The sequence below is a fragment of the Falco naumanni genome, chromosome 8, assembly GCF_017639655.2.
Source record: "Falco naumanni isolate bFalNau1 chromosome 8, bFalNau1.pat, whole genome shotgun sequence".
Lineage (NCBI taxonomy): Eukaryota > Metazoa > Chordata > Aves > Falconiformes > Falconidae > Falco > Falco naumanni.
In genome coordinates this window covers 5394637-5414538 of record NC_054061.1, presented here as the reverse complement: position 1 = coordinate 5414538, position 19902 = coordinate 5394637, and the positions used below count along the sequence as shown (strand labels likewise).

Below are 19902 nucleotides of genomic sequence, written 5' to 3'. Positions count from 1 at the left end.
GTGAACTTTTGCTTCTGAAATGATGCTCAGCACCAGATAAGCTGATCTGGCATGCCTGCCCAGGAATCACGGCAGTTTTATGTCAGGAGGAGCGAACAAACCAGCTTTGTTGTGGCATATCCAAGTAACCTTGCTCACAAACCTGAGCAGTGACCCGTGCAGCTCCAGCACAGCATTTGCTTTCCACCCGTTTGAACCAGTCAGTGTTAGATTTGTTTCCAGGCATTTTGTCTTGAGCGTCTTGGAAAAAACATCCAGCAAAATAAGGAGGGAGCTCTGCAAACAGATGGAAGAAGGTGCATCTTGTGGTTAAGGAAGAGGCAGCTACTGCATGGGAAAAGGTCCTGTATATCCACAATGAAACCCCAATATATATATGATTGGCATGACTGGGAAGACAGCTGGGAACCAAAGCACTTTGGTGAGCCCATGCTGGCAATGCAAAGGAGGGGCTGAACGGTGGGCAGGGCCCGGCGCTGCCCCAAAAATATCCTGAGGGTAGGGTTTAGGAGGGGGGGGTACTGGGTTTTTGTTTTTGTTTCCCAAGGATTTCAGAAGTGCTTGGAAGTGTTTGTGCCCTGTGGAAGGGAGCTGGGCTGTCGTTGCAGAGGCTGGCTCTGCATGGCCGCCAGATGCCCGGCATGGACCAGCCCAGCCTCCGAGGTGGCTGCTCCCTTGCAGAGCCCCGCAGTCTGGTTTGCATTATGGGTGAAGTTTTTAGCAAATTACTGCTCCTTTCTGCTCCGCTTCCATCAAAGAATGGGCAGAGGCCGCCTAGCAGTCTAAGGACAGATTTTTTTTATTTTTTGGGGTCGGGGGTTTTTTGGGTTTTTTTGAATAGAGCACAGATCTGTGTTTCTTTGGTTGGTTTAACAGACACTTGGCTCTTATCAGGCTGCTGCTCTGCATCATTTGCCTGACACCTCTGTTGGGGGATTTGTTGCTGTCAGCTTAGGCTGTGGGGTACAGTTCCCCCAAACAAAAGTTTCAGAGGAGTCTTTGAGGGTTTGGTGATGCTGAGCCCCAGCAGATGCTGTGGGCAATCCCTGGGGTGCACTCAGGTGGCCTTTTTGGAAGGAAATTTGGGAGAGGGGTGAGAGCTGCCACGGGTGAGGAGCGCTCAGCTCACCCCACTGCCTGGGGCAGCCCCATCAGGATCCCCCTGAAGACTGTGGTTGGATGTTACTTGCAGGGCTGTGTTTTGCAGGGAGGTGGATTTTGGGGAACCCCTAATTGCCCTCCCCTATAATGTGAAATAGGGGTTTCTAGCCAAACAAGGAGAACCTGGCTCTGAGCCTATACAGGGTGATGGCAGCAAGTGGGATGGAGGGGGGCAGAGAACAAAACCAGAAGATGGTTTCCATTAAACCCTCAAAAATTCATAGGCAGTGAATTATGCCCCCCAAATTTTGTACACCTAGCTGTCTCCAGACATGGGGTAATGCACATGAATGGGCAGAAGTAGCTGTGCCTGGGTTTCAGAGTCCTCTTGCATCTTCTGCTATGCCACGTGTAGGGTCTGGTCTATCAAGGGAAGTCAAATGAAGATGCTGTGTGACATCTTCTGTTACACAAGTGCCTCCTGCTGTGCTTGATATCTAGAGCTGTCCCAGGTGGAAGTTGCCACTGGTAATAGTAATTTCTCTTGCCTGCTGTTCTCATGGTAAATGTGCCAGTGAAGTCTGACATTTAAAGTAGGTTTTGATCCTGGAATACAACTTAGTGGCTAAACAAGTATCTGCGTCTGGCTTATCTTTTACTTCTATGACATCTTAGTGCCTTCTTGGAGAAGACTATAAATCAGCTGATACTTGAGTGCAGAAAGCTGTGGCCTCAGTGGCATGCTGTCAGCATCTGCTAGGATGCAGGTGCCAGCAAGGCTGATTTGGGGGGTGGCAGCAGCCCTGGAGAAGTTAAGGCAGCCCCTGGGCTACCTGCCACCATGGCCTGGGGGGGGTGGGGGGGAATGGGGACCTGCCCGGCTAGAGGTGCTTGCATTTGCTAAAAGGTATTAGCTAAACCACAAAGGTTGGATGTATTTCAAGCTTAATTCACGCAAAACTGGGACCTCAGCGCATGTCATATGTGAATAGTTTCCATGTTAAATCTGGCAACAGGGTATTTATCAGGACTTGCTTTGGAGCTCTGCTCTTTTTAGTGGTTTTGAAAATAAGACACACAAAAAAAGGCATTTTATTGATTTACCCAGAAAATAGGCTTAGAAGACATTGTATTCTTTGTTGGGGTAGCCAAGCTAGTTAAGCTTCCCTCTTTTCAAATGTTCTTTGCTTTCATTTTTAAAGAAAGAACACTGATGCGTGGCAATGAGAAGTGTAAAATTTTTTTCCAAATTAAAACAAATCTTAACAAGCATTAAATAAAAAATATATTCTGTGCTTATAGGAAAACTGTAGAAGCTATTTGATTTTTTTAGAAAATGAAGAAATCGTTATCACCTGGTAATGAAAAGATGGTTTTCAGGTTTGCATGCAGTCATGGACCAAAGGGGAATTTGTGTTGGACAATACTGAAATAGCTTTTTTTCAAGCAAAGAGGAACTTTCCTTAAACAGAGAAAATGATTAGCAAAGGATTGTTAATAATCATGTTCATGCTGAAAAATCTTTATTTACTTGTAAGTGCAGGGCTGTTGCCCTGTGCAGCAGTCCCATGCCATTTCAGTGAGACCATCCATACTACATAAAGTTAAACATGAAGCTATCATGATTTTAATGATCTTATACTTAAATATGACAGCTCCTCGTAGAAACATTTCCAACAGTGTGTTGTGCTACAGGCTGGCGTGATTTCAGGGTCTCACACCGGAGACTCCAGAGGTCAGGGCAGATGCAGGTGGAACCTCCCACCAAGGACTTGTCCGGGCTCACAGCCGTTGCAGCTGGTGTGTGTGCAGGATAATTTCTAGTATGACCGATTTCATACATGGAGTCTATCTCTTGACAGATATTTAAATGCTGTTATTTGGAAGGGCAAATGATTATAGTAGCAGAGGTGATACTGGATGGAGTGGAAACTTGCTTTTTTTTATAAGGGCTTCTGGTCCCTCTGCACTGAGGACTTGAGGGAGGAGGTGGTAGCAGTACTGGGGACAAGGATGAGGTGACATCCCAGAGCATGTCTCTTGTACTAGATTAATTCGCAGTAAGCACCAGCAGTTCTCAGCTGCTATTTGGAGGACTCCCATTTCATTTATCAGTCCCTCTTCTCTCCTTTTCCTTCAGCTGGGAAGCTCAGAGGAGCCACAGCAACCTGGCTGCCTTTCTCCACTTTCCTTGTGACGGGTCTGGCAGGGTGTGCTTGGCCACAGCTTTTGCCCAGAGCTTGCTTCTCATACAAAAATGTGCTGAGGAACCGCATCACCAGCAGACACTGTCCTGCTTGTGAAGATTTACAGTGTAGCCTATAGGAATGGCTGGTCCCTGCTCCCTGGCTGCGCTACAGACCATGCTGCCTAATGACCCAGGGCCCTTTGCAGGGATACTAAAATATTGTTTTGCCCTTTTGTTCTGACACTTTCCTCCTCAAATGTAAGATTTTACCATTTTTTGAAACCACAGAGACAGAGATTGAAGGCAGCCCTTTGAATTTGTTAAAATTTGACTGCAGGGTTCCTTCCGACCCCTGTGCTAATTTTTAGCAGAGCAGGAAACCTTAAAAATAACCATGAGAGAAGATTTCCCAGCTCAGAAAGATTGTCCTTTTAATAATCTCTGGCTTCGTTTTCACTAGATATTTTACCCCCTTAAAATTCCTGTAACGCTGCTAGAGCAAGTACATCCCTGCCAGCAGCAATAATGGCACCAGAGGAGGAAGGCAGAGGGCCAGTTAGCCAGGCTGGCACCTGGGCTTGCTCTGAGCAGGGGTGAGGGATGCATGGGGGAAACGCTTATTATTTATTGGAAGAGTTTTTTCATGTGAATCAGAGCTTGCAAGCTCCACGTCTTCCCTTTCTGGCAAACTTAAAACTGTGTTCCCAAGCCTTCAGCTGATCTCAGCATTGAGTTAACCTAGATTTTGCCATCATTTCAACATTTTGGTGCTATATCTCAAGACTCCTGAGCTGCTACTGTGAAACAGACAAACAGAAATACTATAATTTGTTTTAATACCTATCTCAGTGTAGCTCCTTCCTCTGAAGTTGAAATGTTGCATGGCCAAACCAAGGCATGCAGCAAAAGTGCATGATGTAGTAACAAGGTTTGCTCAAGGTCATACCTGACCTGTGTCTGCATTCTCTGCCTCGTTGTATAGATATATATCATAAAATAATGTATACCATAAAGTATTTATCATTATATAAATACTGTCCTCACCCAGGCGATGGCAGTGGGGATGCACTGTGGTTTGGGTCACTGTGCCGGCAGGAACACCATGTGCTTACTGTTTGGGAGGGGTAAAAAAACCCCAAGGTGAGTAATTGCAATTACCACTCACCCCTGCTCCGTGTCAGCAGCTCTCCCCGCTAACCCAGCTCCTCCTGCCCTGGCAGCCAGAGGCCTCCAGCCAGATGTTGCGGATATATTTTCTTTATCAAACTGACAGCAACGTTTCCTCTTTTCTCTTCAAACGTGGAGGATGCCCCACAGAGCTGTGTTGGCCCCATGCCAGACGCAGGCGGTCCTTGCTGGTGCGTGGTCAGAAAGAGATCTGAGTTGGTTATCAGCCAGGGGTGGGCTCTGACAGCCACCAGACGGCATCGTCTGGGACCACATTGGTGTCTTCTTCCTCAAAGCACCCAGGATCAATGGATTTTTGTTGCACTTGGCCAGTGCAGTGGTGGTTTTGGTCAGAATCATGTTTCAAGGGAAGTTGGTTGAATTTTTTCTCTACCTTGTCTTAAAGCATCAGCTTTGTCCTAGACAGAAGGTTCATCCCCTCTCACTGTAGTGAGTATTTAATTATGTAAAGTGTGATCACTGTGTGTGTGATTTGGAGCAGAAGGCTTGTAACTGAGAGAGGGCAAAGGAATGAGTGAAATTTATTTCTGGCCAAAAAGCACAGTGTGAAGTCACTGCGATGCTTTCTCTTACTTGGGCCCTGTAATGGGGTGTCCGGAAAACTCACCTTTTTCCTATGCTGTGCTGGTTAAGTGGAAATTATTTTTGTTCTTCCAAAATGAAACTTCTATAAGTGTGACTTTTTTGACTGGGGGAATAAGGGGTTACTTCTTGTTTTCCTGTTCCTTAGTTATCAAATGAACTAAGGATTGCTTCATCTTTAATTAAAATGACATGGAGCATAATTCAAATGAAAGACAATAATGATCTCAACACATGGGTGCTCCTGAAAGTTGCAAGCCATCAAGTAAGCCAGCCCAGATTTCAGATGCTCCCTCCTACTTTACACATGCAATTTTCTGGCTGCTCTCAGAAACCTGCCTTTGCTCGCGCAGACGTTTGGCTGGGCAGGTAGAGCAGAGTCAATTAAATCTCCAGCCCAGACTAACAAAACATTTAAAAGTCTGAGTTAGTCATGTCCATCCAGCAGCACAGCTGGCCGAGAGCCCTGTTGAAAGCCCAATGGATATTGTTTCTCTCAAGCATTAAATGCTTTCCCTCAAACAAACATCCCCTGAATAGGCTATTGTTTCTCCTTCTGGATGTCCCTTTATGGACTGATACAAGAATAGCTAAAAGCTGATGAATTGGTATTGTAAATTAAAAAAAAAAATAATAATAAAAATCTGGGACTCCTACTCCTTTGAGAAGTTGCATTTGCTGCAAGTTCTCTGCACAGGTCCCATGTCCTGTCCTCTGGAGGTCAGAGAGCTGCAGCGGGACCTTCAGGTGGGTCACCTCAAACAATCATAGTTTCAGGAAAAGAAACTTCGTGGACCCGATGCATTTCCCAGGTGTTATAATGTAAGGCATTGAGGTGAGATAAAGTATGGAGGGGGTGTTGGGGGAAGAAGTAGTTATTTGGTGTGATCTGCAAGCCTTTGCATTAACAGATGTGACTGCATTTGTGTTTGTTTTTCATTACCGCTATGTAGCAGCTGTGTACTGCTAGGTCCTTATAAGAAACTATACATCATGAGAACAGTATAACTTACATTTAGTCACTTCAGAAATCTCGTGTGTGTGAAGAAATCACCATTTATTTTCAGGTGAAAGTCTCTTGTACAGGTCCCCCAGTCCTTATAACACAGGTACTGATGCCCCACCCAGGATTCAGCACCTGGATTTACCTCTTTTTCCTAACAGAGCTGTGTGTGTCCCAGGGTTTCGTATTCCAGCAGACTGACTTATTCCTTGTCGATGGCCAAAGCTGTGAGCTGGAAGAGTGCTATTTTTAATGCAGCCATTGGGCTTATCTTACGCATCTTTCTCTCTTTTGCTCAATTTCACCATCACAGGTTGAAGCTAAATTTAAAAAAGTTCACTCTAATCAGTTCCCTAAGAAATACAGAAAACTTTGATGCTTTCTTGTTGCGTTATACCCTAGTCCAAGCTACGTTTGCTTTGGTAGGTCCTCCCAGTTTGCAGGGCTGTAATGCAAGGAGACGTTTCAGCCCAGCACGGCTGCAGAGGGACCCAGGAGGATGCACGTGCGCCCCGCAGGGCAGATGTAGGAGGGGAGCGGGTGCTGATCCCAAGGTACCGTTTTGGAAGCGTAGCCCTTGGGTTTGCAGCAGGCAGTGACGAGAGGTTGGGTTTGAGGGCGCGGGAGCAGCCAGCCACGCTGCAGTGCTGGGTCAGGCTTTGCTGCAGGCATGCAGTGCCCGCCGTTTGGCACAGCCCATGGCTCCCTCCGGAGCAGATCCTCGCCCAGCGAAGCACGTGGGCACATGTTGGAAATCTGGGGGTGGAAGCAGGTGTCTGAGAGCTTTGCTGACTCGCAACTGTTGTGCCATGTCTCTTTGGGAACGGTTTGCAGGGCTGAGCTTTCTTTGGATTTAAATGAGGGAAGGTTTTAAGTTCTCAGGCAGCAGTTCATGGATTGGTGGAAAGGCAGTTCTGGGATTTACCTCAACTGTTGCGTGCTTCTCTTCATCCCCGAGTGCCTGTGTGCCAGCTCGGGCTGAGAGCAGGGGCAGCTTTGCCTTCGTCCGGGGGCCTTAGAACACCTGTGCTTCCTCTCCCTGCATGCACCTCTTCTCCAAAGCAAGGTTTCCTATGGCCCAAGGTATTCAGTGGGTTTATGTTACTTAAGGGCTTACATGCCAGAAATGGTGGGGGGAAAGCCATTTTTCCTGTTGGTTTAACATGCGCTCCTGCAGCATCCCTAGACAGGGGAGACCTGGGGTAGAACTGGGGTAACAGAGTGCTTGGTCCTGCAGATAAAAGTGCGCTTCCAGCTTTATATCACCGCAGATGAGCAGTACTTGGGTATCAGCCCACGGGGCAGGTGCACCCTTCCTTCCTCCACAGCAAGACACACCTCCCCATCAATGAGATTTACCGTTACAGACTGAGAGTGATGGGTGATCCCCACATCTTGGGTAAAATGGTAGAGTTTCAGCAAGTCCTTTTGCAGAAACAAATGGTTCAGATCTGAGGTTGATCACTGGGATCTGCTCAGTTTAATCAAACCAGACCTGTATTACTGCTGCTCTTTTAGTCTTTAAAAACCTCAGGAAGTCCCGAGTGCTGTGCCAGGGCAGTGTCACCATATCCCTGTCACTAATCCTGTCGCTTCCTTTCATGCTCCTTCTTACTCTGCACATTGTTCGACATCTCTTACTGTACTTCTGTGAAACCTTCCTGCTGGATTGCATGGATGAAGGATTAGGTATATAAGTAACATAGCCAAAGATTGTACTATATGTAAGTAGAGCCTCTTTTCAGAGCATGACTGATACTGCTGTTTGCATTGGTAATTTTTTTAAATTGTTATTTCTTTTTTAATAATACTGAGTTTTCCTTCCTTTTTCAGGGGCCTCTTGGTTTGGATGGCAAACCAGTAAGTAGCACGGTGTGCCAAATGTGACATGTCTTTATTCAGACAGCTCTGCAATAGATAGGCAGAGTCTCAACTATTACTTGTTTATTACTACCTACAGAACTGTTTAGGAGACAAAACTGTATTTAGGAAAATAATTCTGTGGTCTGTAACACATTCAGGTTTAAATTCTGAGCCAGGGCTGGCTGGCACAGCTAGAGGTGAGCTTTTCTTTTCCTCTCAGCTCAGCTCAACTGCTTCTCCCTCTCCTGCACCAGCTCAGCTAGCTGAGACTGCTGGTAGGCAGCAGGCCAAATTTGGGAAATACACTCTAGCAGCACCATGGAAGAACCGAAGTCAGTAATCTTGGTTTTGTGCTCCTGGCACTACAAAGTGGTGTCATAAAAATAATTGTTCCCAAACTGGGCTTGTTTGCCTCTGAAGGAGCCCATGTGTGGGAAGTGCTTGAGAGTGCCCGGTGTCCACGCAACACTTTGTGGAAAGCCTGGACTTCATTTTATGAGCTGTTTTCTTGACAATATTTTTTTCTTAGAAACTCCTTGGATACTCAGACACTCCACTCTTATTTATTTTACAGAAAGACGCACTTTTTTTAATGTTAGCTGCTCACAAGCCAGCTCTGATTCCTTCGGCTGGATGGTTGCTGCAGGAGGTCGCAGCTCTGTATTTTGTGTCCAAATCCCACTCTGTTCCACCGTGTTCACTAGAGGGCACCATGTGAAATCTTTTCAAGCTCTGGTCCTAAACCAACTGTGATTTTCAAAGTGGGCAGAAGTCAGTCAGTCTTTGCAACCAAAAAGTTACTCCCAGATACTTATTTCTAGCCAGTTAGGGAGTGTGTTGTTGTAGCTGTACGTTGCTGTGGTTGGTTTTTATCCTACCCCTAAAAACAACAAATGTGAATGAAAAGAAATGTAGAAATAAAGCATTAGAAAAGAAAAAAGGAAGGCCAGTTCACAGCGCTGCGCTCAGGGCTTGGCTTTGAATTAGCAAAACCCCACGATGGAAGCGCAGTGCAAACCCCAGCGGCACGCTCCTGCGCCTGCTGCCCTTGGCAGGCACGGGGATGCAAATAGCTGCGAGTTGTGGGCGTGCACCAGGCAGGAGCAAGACCTCTGAGTGAGATGCAGGGAGAACCTCAACAAAAAAGCAAACTTATCAAACAGCCAAACTCAAACCAGACTGTTCATGATGTCTTCCATGAGAGTAAGGGGCTGGCGGCCTTGCTTAGAACCAAATTAACAGCAGGAGGGATGCTGTGCAGGGATGCAGATGCTGCCACTGCTGGCCTCTCTGTTGACCTTCCCCCACTGCATCCCGCTGGGTCCTGCTTTGGCAAACACTGTGAACTGGGCTGAACCCCAAGATGCAGTATTTTGCTGTGCTGGAAGGAGGATGCAGAGCAGGCTCATCGAAGTGTTGCTCAGCAGCTTGTCTTTGGGGCTGCAGCCTGACTCTGTCTGCCTGTCTCTGCCTATCTTACAGAAAGCTGCTTAGGAGGAGGATGACTTATGTCTTCAGCAAATAGGCCAAAGAAAGCAGCTCATCCTCCTTGTTTATTTCAAACAGATGTATAATTGTTGTAATGATATGCTGAGCATGTGTTTTTCTAGAAGTTGATTTAATACTTCAAGAAATCTCTTGCATCTATTTAGAGTCATGTGTTTGCAAGCGGCTGTCGTGCTGCCTGCCCTGCCCCAGTCCTCCTCCGGTCCTCTGTCCCGGCAAAAGCAGGCAGGACCTCGCTGGTGCTTTTTGGTGGTATGCTGCCCATGTGAAGCAGTTTATAACTTAAAATAATAGCAAATGTGGTTCAGATTTGTGAATTGAAGAATGCAATCTTCTTGGTTTTGATGTTGTGTGCATTGATGATTCTGCTGTTTCTTAACTCGGATTCTTCCTATGTATTTCCAGGGACCTCCGGGACCAAAAGGGGAAAAGGTAAAGACTGACATTAACGTGTGGCTTTCGGGGAAGCAGCTGTATACCCTCCTTCTGCTGTAGTTCTTTCAGCTCAGGTTACCCCAGTACACCAGCATGACATTAACCACTGGTTTTGTTGGGAGGTGAAGCTGTGACAGCAGGTTCTCAGGTTGCTCTTGGAAAAGCCCCAGGAAGTGGGGGAGGGCAGGAAGAATTTGCAAACACATAGGAGGAGTAAGTATGGCCTTAAAGCTCATCTATGCCATAGGATTCCTGGTAACCCCTTAGGGGTTAGGAGAGTGGCATACAACTCTTCTTGCTTTCCTCAGAGAGCAAGGCTGTGGGCTCCATCGCTCTGGGTTTGCACGAATCCTTCCATGAAATTAGAGCAGCCAAAGGCCATTACTGAAAGTGGAGTTGATCTGTGCATGTGTAGGACATAAGCAGTTGCTAGGGAGCCTTAGAGTTGGAAACATTCCGTTATTTCTGATTTATTATCTGTTTCATCGCCTGCCAGGGCAGAATCATTCCCTATTGTGTTGTCTCAAGCCCTTCTCCTCCCTGGTTTTGAATATGTTAAGCAACAGGACCCTTGCCACTTCCCTTATGTGCTCTTCCCATGTCCAACTGACCCTGTGCTCAGTCCTTCGTGGTTGAAATTTGAACGCTAATAGCTGACCCTTGCTGTTTTGCCTGATGTGCAGGGTGAAGCAGGGGACATCGGCCCGAGGGTAAGTACTGATGCAGCATGTTGATTTATTCTAAAATGTGGTTGGGTTTGGTCACTGCACAAAACAGGCTTCATGCAGCTTTGTCACTGCAAACTTGAGGTATGGGAACCATTCTGGAAATGTTTAATTTTGCCATCGGAGCTCTTAGTGGTGGTGGTTTTCCTAACTTTGACCGTGGGGAAAGCATGAGTTGAAGACCTTCAGGTACCTCAGGAAGTATTTCACTTCTACTATCTTATCCTAATCAGCTTCCCTTTTCCAGTGTCAGAGACAGACTCGTGTTTCTCTTGAAGCTGTGCACCTTATTTATTGGCATCGGAGCACCAGTACGGAGTGGTGAGACCTGGTGTCCCAAGGAAGGGCCCTGCACAGTGTTGTGCAGGATAGAAAGTTCCTCCTCTCTTGCTGAGCTGCCTGCCTGGGAGCGTGTCGGCACGCAGACAGTATCTGACTGCCTTTAAAACAAAGGGTTTAAGGTAACTGTAGGATGAGGGAAAGTTGTTCTGGCTATAACGTACGGAAATCAGTGTAATTAATGAGTTATGTGGAAATACCTTTTGTGGGGCTGCATGAAGCTGAGATTTACTGCAGTGCCTCAGGACAGGTCCCCACGGGGCACGAGGGGGACATGGCTGTCCCGTGGTCCCCACTGCGGTGCTGGTGATGGCAGCAGTAGCACCAAGTCTCCCATGTTGGGGATGAGACCGGAGGGCTTGCCACAAGGTGCGTGGTACTTCCAAGGTAGGCTCCGTGTAAGGGGGTAAGGGAGGTGCAGCTGGCTGTGGGTCACGGGCACCTGCTGGAAGCCCCACAGCGGGGAGGTGCTGGGCTGCTGGCGTACGGGCCCCATGCAGAGGCTGGATTCAGAGCTGGCATCCAGGAGTCAGCTGGTAGGTTTAGATGCAGTTGCTGGAAACGTAGCCAGGACCTTGGTGGTTAACATGGGGCAGAGATGCCTCAGAGTCATTTTTCTTTTTTCCCTTAGAGGCCGTTAAGTCACTTTTTGAAGTTGGCATCATTTTCTGAAGCAGCTCCTAACTGCCTTGGGTGTATTTGGAAATGTCACCCTTGGCCTCCGAGAGCCCCTAAGCCTGATAGATTTATGCCCCACGTGGCGAAGGAGGGGCTCAGCGTAAGGTCTCAACCTTGTCGAAGTGCCCACCCATGTACTCGAAGAAGGCTTTAAGAGGTGATTCAGCAGCACATGGGAGTGAGTTTTCACTCCTTGGCTGGGGCTGTGGGTGGCTCTGGGGCTGGTGACTCAGGCAGTGCCAGGGGAGACGCTGCTCAGGCTCTGGAGCCCCTGTGGTCCGTGCAGCTGGATAATGCAGGAACCCACCTCCTGCTGCGGCTCCCGTTTGTGCTGCAGGAGATGCTCTGGGGACAGGCGGGTGCCAGCTCCCAAGGTAACACTGTCCTATGTTTTAATCTACTGATAAAAATATGTGCTCTTTTCTTTTTTCTCCTAATCTGCATTTGTCCATCTTTCGCTTTACTTTTAGATTTATTTATATCTTTTTGCCCAAGAGTAAGAAAAAGGCTCAGGGGCGATTTGGGAGGAAAGGGGGAGAAACAAGCCTGGCAGAGCCACGCACAAGTAGGTCTAAAACAGGTGCTTGTCTTTGAAAATAGCTTCTTTCATATCTCCAGACACTCGGGTTGTGGATCGGATACAAAACTTCTTAATACCATCTGGCCCAGATTATTTTTTATTTCTTAATTTAATCTATCTTCTTCCTCAAGTTTCAGTAGTGGCTTTGTTTAGCTGATTTTGAAAGTTGTGTCACAGCAAGTCATTGCATAAAAGGGAGGATGAATAGCTAGGAATATATCCAGTGCCCCCTCCCTCACCAACGTGCACGTCTATGGGCAGTGGAGCGGGGATAGCGTGTGTCGGTGAACACACACATATTGTCATTAGGAATGATGGATTAAAAGACGATAATGCTTGGGGCGGCTTTGGAGGGGGTGTCTTCAGTGGCAGTGAGATGAAGGCAGTTAAGGATTAGCTACTGAATATGTTAGAGCCTCTGCTGCTTCTCTTTCTGTCTCAACACCTGCCACCAGCATGTGACAATAACCAAAGGAGGTTATTGCACGTGTGAGTGTGCCTAACGGCAGATGTTGGAGGGCAGTTTTGGAGAGCTGAGGATGGAGCACGCCGGGTTGTCATGGGCACTGAACACTGGTTCTTGCAAACGGCATCAAGGAGGTATCAGGCTCTGCAGAGGGAAGAGGGAGTCGTAGCAGGGTGCTGCCAAGGCTGGGACTGCTGTGGCCTGATATTTATGCTTGTACTCCTTCAACATCAAATATATTCCTGTGCCTCTGAAAAGGACTGTGTTTATAAGCCAGCCTGGCGCTCTGCGCTTATTACCTTAGCTTGCATGATCTTGTTTCTTACTGACAGTCCAGATGTTTAGACAAATGATGGGATTGATGAATCTTTGCACACCTGGGCTAGCGGATGCACAGCACCTGTGGCAGCAGTGCCAGGTTTGCTCTTGAGAGGGAGAAAAGGGTCTTCACCTTGCGAGAGGAATGGTCATATCCCGTGGCCCATGCAGCAGGCACCTGCTCGATGGCCAGCACCGATGGAGATGGTACTGGTAACGTCGGCACCTGTACCCCGAGATGCTGCAGGAGTAAACGCTGACGTGGCTGAACTGGCTGCATAGAGACAGGCTGGAGTTCAGGCTGCAGATGGAAAAGTAGCTTTTTCTCTCTTACTTTCTGCAAAAATGTAAGTGCTTGCCAAGCTCACGTTGCAGATTAAAAGGTCAGTGCAGGAAGCGTCCTGCAGAGCTCACAGTGACAGTCAACAGAGATGCCTATGGATACTTCTTTTTTTAATTTATTTATTTGCTTATTTTGGAACTATATGTTGAAATGGCTAAATTGAGTGCTCTAAAGCTGGAAATTGCCAGTATTCAAGGTTTCTGTGCTCTAAGATTCCACTGCTACATGGGGTCAGTCCCAATGGCCAGTTACCCCAGTGCCCCACGACAAGATGGTTGGAAGGGTGTAAACATGGAGTAGGAACATGTAACTCCATCACACTTAACTGCTTTCCTGGAGCCTGGTGATCTATGGCCCAGATGTTTCTTGGGCCAGAGATGGTGTCCCTATATTTAATAGCCCCCAGGGCTGTTCACGTTCCATGGACATCATGTAACAAGGATTGTTTAAAATTAAACGCGTGATGGCTGGACTTGGTGGGTTACGGTGTGTTTGGCCTCGGAGCAAATGTGAATTGTTATTTCACATTAAAACAGATAGGACTGGGCTTGGAAGGTGTTTATTTGGATGATGCTCAGCAGCCTGAGGGGTAAGCAAAAACTTGCAGTTCCTGTCTTGCTCCTTGGGCTTTTCTGAAAATCTCACTTAATGCTCTTGTGTAGCTTCATGCACACAAGAAGACATAAAACTGGGTCCTTTGCATCTACCACAAAACGCTTTGCTCTTAGTAGAGCTGCCTTGCTGGTTTCTGTAGTATCTGGAGGGCCCGGACAAGCACAAGGGCTCTGTGTCCCCATTCATTTCTGTGTGGTATCATCTTGGATTTTCTAAACCTCAGGATTTCAATGTTGCTCCTTCCTGAAATCGCTGTATTTAAGTGAGGGCTGAGGTAAGTTCTGTCTCTACAGCTTGAAAAAAATCCTTGGGGGGGGGGGGGGGGGGGGGGGGGGAGGGGGGGAGTGTGGTGTGTGTGTATTTTCCAGGCTTGATTAGTTTTTTCTATCTCACTTTGCTTTTCCCCACCTTTTCTGAGAGGACTGTGTTAAAAAAATCTGTGCTCGGTGTACCTGTGCACACCTGCTGCTAAGCCTGTCCTGGGAGGCTGGGCAGGAGGTGGGCTGCCTGTGCAGTATTTACCCCCAGATCAGGTTATCTGTTATTTGTGTGGAAGGCTTAAAGCTCCCTGGGCAATTTGGACAAGAGGTTTGTTCCTTAGAAACCTTCCAAAAATCCTCATGGAAGATGTGCTGTGTGTTCCTGCAGGGCTCCTCATGGCTTTGCTCCATCCCTTTGGTCCTCCTATGGATGCGTGCAGGGATGGGCAGGGGAAAAGGAGACGCAAGCAGTGTCCTGAGAAAGGAAATGTCTTACTGCTTCACCCTAGATGGAGAAGTGGGAAGGCTAAAAGACAATAGCAATGACTACTGACATGGTCTGAATACATTGTTTTTGCATCATATAAATCGGAGAGATTTATCTGCATTTTGCAGGCTGGGGAATACATCAGTATTCATTTTAGCCTCTGAAAAAAATTATAATATTTGGTCTCGGGAGAAATGCTGGGATATATCCCCTGTGGGGTTCACTGGAATAATGCTCTTTATTCTGCAGAAAGCCCTGCAGTAGGCGAATCCTCTGTACCCTGACTGCTTTGAATGTCCTATTGTGCAGTAAACTAATGAAAAGATACTTGGTTCCCTCTGGTTACTGCTTAACAAGCTCCAGTGTATCCAGAACGTTCAAACAACCACTGTTGGCTACCTAGATTATTTCTTTCTCATGCATCAGTTGATTATCAAAGAAAAATTGTTATATGTTGTTACAGCCTTTAAAACTCCTCTTTTGCTGTGCTTTAATCTTGAATTCTTGCTCTTTCCTCTTCTGCCTCCCCCTTTACCTGATTAGATGGTTTTCCCTCGCCTCAATCATGGATTTCTGGCTAACGATCAGCTTGTCTTTAGCCGGCGAGTGCTCAAGGTAGACTTAGCAAATCTGCAGCCTCTGGTTTGCTGTGATTCTTTGAGTTGCTTCTGTTTCTTCTTTCTGGCTGATAGTGCACCATTGCTATTTTAAATTGCTGCTACTGTGGCTATGTTCCAGGTTGCTTGTTGGAAACGCGCTTGAGTGAAACCCTGTTGGAATTTAAGGGGAGTTTTGTCATAGTAAAGAGACCTAAAAGTGACGGGGTTTAGCACTTGGTCCTTTGTGGGAGTTGGGAATCAAGCAGCAAAGTCTTATAAAACCTGATATGAACAGTACTGGTATTGTAAAATAAAATGCATTAAAACTAGGGTTGTCTCTACTCTAAATTCGTACTCTAAACGTGATGTTTTAATTAGGCAAAATTCAGTGGGAGACTCTTGACATAATTGGTTGCAGTGTTCAGCATTTGCATAATTTTAAAAAGAATCCTACTGCAAGTGATTTAGGAGCACAGATCTTGTTGAAAGGCCATGGGATTTGTGCTGCTAAGTCACTTAAGGACTTCTGAAAAATCCCACTTGTCCCTGATTTGAGGGTGGACCACATATTAAATACAACGCTCTTACTGCCTCAGTGGTGACCCTTCCAGATGTTGCCAAAAGATTTATGAGGCGGCCTTTCCACGAGCCTTTCCATTGTGCAGCCGCATGGATGTGCCCGGCCATAGCCCTGGGGCTGGGCTGCGGCGGTGGGTCAGGAGCTGATAATGGGGTGGTGGCGCCCCGTGGGGTGCTCCCCTCCGGGGCCACCCACCAAACCCTCGCAGTCACATGGAGGTACAGCTGCTGCTTTTTTCTTTTGCATCCAAGCAATGCAGGGTGCGAGCTATGCTGGATGTTAATCTATGACACTGGCTGTATAGAAAGGATATAACTAAGCGCTACTTTTTGTTTGTGTGGGGGTTTGTTGGTGTGATGCACTAAGCTATGGAAGTGTGTGCATGCTCCATGCCAGCATGTTGTTGGGTCTGGGTTATTTCTGGGCACCGTAGAATCGGTAGTTTCCATGTAAGCAGTCGCTGGGCAAGGGTGTAATGAGATACAACCTTGTTGGAAGGCAATGAGCAGAATTCTGGTGAAGGAACCAGACCTAAAGGGTGTGAATCAGCCATGAGCTCACTTCCAACCTTCCCCATTGAATTACATCTCTGTGGGCCAGCAGAGGCCAAGGTGCTGGTGGCCCAGGGATCCAGTGCATGTGTTGCAGGCACCTCGCGGCCACCGCTTGCCAACGCCGCTTCCTCTCACCATGTCTGTGTGAACTTCTTCCAGGGTGATCAAGGTCGAGATGGAGCCACTGGCCCCCCTGGTCCGCCAGGACCCCCAGGTGCTCGGGGGCCTCCTGGTGACACGGGAAAAGATGGCCCAAGAGGACCTCCAGGCCCCCCTGTAAGGACGGGAGATGCACAGCAAGCGCGTGCCAGGCAGTTCCCACCCCAGTGAGGGAGAGGAGGGTGAAGGGTGGTCCCTTCCCGGTGCTGCCACCCCAGCTGCTGGGTCCCCAGCCTGAGCCAGCAGCTGGGCTTGGTAGCTGCTCGTACAGCAAAGCTGTGGGGCATGAGGCCAGGGGAGCAGGAGGGGACCTTCCACCTTCAGCTTTGGAGCAAAGAGCTGGACCTGGACCACATATCTGCAGGTGCTGGTTGTAACTCGGAGAGCCCGGAGGAGATCTCTTCCCCCATCTGTAGCCTTTAGATGACCTGTTGCAAATCTCCAGATCACTGGCAATTTCATAAAAAAACAGGCTAAAACATAATGCTGCTGAACATTCTAATTATTGCTGAGCATTTTGGAGAATGAAGGGTAGTAGTTTCAATGTTGGGCTTCTTATTTTTGCAGGGTTTCAAAGGCGAGCCGGGAGAGGACGGCCTCGTGGTCAGTATTGCCCAGAAGCATCCGTGTGTGTGCATGTCCCTCTCCCCCCTCGCTTTTACATCACCCTTCAGCTCGCTGCAGCAAGCAGGCTTGTGTTGGTTGCTTATAGAGGCCAAAAAAAAAAAAAACCCCATGGGAAATTATAGATGCCCTAAAATGGATGTTTGTCTAAGGGTACCTGTGCCCTGGGGACAAAGGAAGCCAGACTTTGTCCCCTTGGCTCCTCTGGAGGGATGTACTGCTCCTGCATCCCCACTTCTGCCCCTCTGAATCCTCCTGGCATTATAACTCAAATTCACTAAGGTCTAGCTTGGATTAGAAGGTACTTCCTATACATAAAATACACAAACTGTAAAAGAATATTTATTATTTACTGGGAGCACAGAGAACCCATGGCTGTGAGAAGATGAGAAGTTGGCATCTGTGTCCTTTTTTTTAATGGGATTTAAAGTACTTTTGGAAATGTTTTTAGCCTGTTAAACTCTATTGTCAATAAGAAGTATCCCAACTACTCTTACATTCAACAGGGTGCCAGGGGACCTCCAGGACCAAAGGTGGGTAATAAGTAACTTCTTATTTGTCCAATTTTAACATGAACTCTTGAAATATTGCTGCATAAGAGGCATGGGGATGAACATAGGTATTTTGCACTGGACTTGCACTCATCTGTATATATCAGATACAAATTTTCTAAGGTGTTGCGTTATCCTTTAACTTGGAGCTGCAAACATCTGAGTATGTCACCTACTCAATATCACAACCACTGCCCATGTTAAAACTTTGAAATGGGGGTGGAGGGAGCCATGGGGGGCTGGAAGCTGGTGTGCTGTGGGAATGTGCTTTATTGCTTTGGGGGGGGGGGGGGGGGGGGGGGGGGGGCGGGGGGCGGGGGGATGTAAAGGTGATCAACGAAAGCCAAATATCTTAATTATACAATTAAGTTTGACTATCCATACAGTTGGTAGTATTTTCTGTTATGTCCCTAAACTTCTTTCTCCTCTCTGTTTGTTGCTGTCGAAGGGTGAACCTGGTTTCCAAGGGAAAAAGGTAAAATGTTGATTTTTTTTTTTTTATTTTACTTTATTTTTCCTTCTTTGCTTTTCTCTGTGCTCAGCTAGGGAAACCGTTGCCAGAGACTAACGGAGAAGCTGTGGTCATGGTAGTCCATACTGAGCCCGCCCTTGTGTTCCCTGGGTTTCTTGTCCACGCGACCCCGAAGCACGGGCATGGCTCTGCCTGCAGCCTGGTTTTCATTACTGCAAGCAAGGCAGAAGCTGCAATCACATCTGCCGAATAGACAAAGAATAAAAAAGCAAATGCCAAACAAAGCAGTAGGTCTTGAGCTCTTTTGCTCCAATAATTAAAGCTGAACTGAGAAGTGGCTGGAGGCTGTTATCTGCCCAGGGGCCCCCGGGATGGGTTTGAGGTTCCTGGGACAGGCATCGCCACACAGCACCTTGGTCTCGTGCATATTGCTCACTCTCTTAAGGACAGGCACGCTGCTGGGGTCGGGTGTTGACGACTGCGGGAGATTCACACGTCCAAGCTCTCCACGTTTTCTTCTGGTGGTGCCATCAAGTAGCAGATAAATCACTGCCTTTAACTGAAGCCAAAGCACTGACTGGCCCAGCCTTTCCCTCTTACTGCTTTGCCCCAAGGCAGATGTGGCCATGTGTGTTTTTCAGGCCAGAATTGAGCTTAAAAAAAAAAAAAAAATCTCATAACTGGCCAGTAAAATTAACCTTTTCAGCATGTACAAAGTGTTTTTACTGTAGGAGAACAGCAAAGCATGACACAGGAAACAAACATCTCCTCCTGGCAGATGAGTGTGTTGGTGACTTGAAGTCCATGAGGATGGGTGGCAGCTTGCAGGGAGTCTTTGGGACCCCAAAAGCCTAAATGGATTAAATATCTAATTTCTAGTAAAGGTGGGAGAGCACCTTCCCCAGAGCCTGCCGTAAGCAAATTCTGGGAGATGCCCGTCCGCCTCCCTAGGCGCAGGGGGGACCTGCTGGAGCCTGCTGGGCTCCTTGCTGCAGCTTTCCCCTGGCCTCCTGCAAACCTGGGTGGGTCTCGGGTCTGTGCAACACTCGGTGGGGTCAGATGGTGTGTTGGAGCCTAGTGATAAGTGTGTACGAGCTATTTGTGTGTCACTTTGTATGTTTTGTTTCATCAGGGTGATGACGGGATGCCTGGGGAACCAGGACTTATGGGCCCTAAGGTAAGTTCTGCTCGGTGTCCATCTAATGTATGTGCTCGGCAGCATCTTTTGCTGTCTGGTGTCTTGGCACAGTATCACAGCTGGGGCAGGCTGAGAAGCACATTTCTCCCCTGACATGGAAAAAGAACTAAAAAAATGAGAGAGAGGAGCACAGCACACCGCTCTGCCATGGTAGCTCTTCAAGTTAGCAAACGCAAACTTCTGAGAATCGCTGTTTAGAGGCTTCTCTTGCAGAAGTAAATTGGGGGGGTCTTGCTGAGGGTGGCCCGGAGCTGGGGTTCAGGCTGTGGGTTAGCACTGCCCAGGTCAGGGAGCAGTGGGCTCTCTGCAGGAGCCTCTTCCAGCTGCTGCAGTTTTGGGGCTAACTTGGGGCTGGACGTACCACCCGCAGCCAAACGGTTAAGCCTGAAAGCTTTGGGTTTATCTCCAAAACCCTCCTTTTGCACCTAGGCAATGTGAACTATTTCAGATAAAGCAGAGCTTTGCTCGCTCATGTATGTAAAAGTAAA

At 47.5% G+C, this 19902-nt stretch overlaps 1 protein-coding gene across 1 annotated transcript in view; it reads left to right on the top strand.

Annotated features, from left to right (window-relative positions):
- COL23A1 (collagen type XXIII alpha 1 chain) overlaps positions 1-19902 on the top strand; it is a 184680-nt gene that overhangs the window by 149697 nt on the left and 15081 nt on the right. The window contains exons 5-11 of the mRNA XM_040603911.1: positions 7896-7922; positions 9837-9863; positions 10550-10576; positions 17137-17172; positions 17700-17726; positions 18193-18219; positions 19349-19393. Of these exons, the coding sequence (XP_040459845.1) occupies positions 7896-7922; positions 9837-9863; positions 10550-10576; positions 17137-17172; positions 17700-17726; positions 18193-18219; positions 19349-19393 (216 nt within the window). The remainder of the gene's footprint in view (positions 1-7895; positions 7923-9836; positions 9864-10549; positions 10577-17136; positions 17173-17699; positions 17727-18192; positions 18220-19348; positions 19394-19902) is intronic.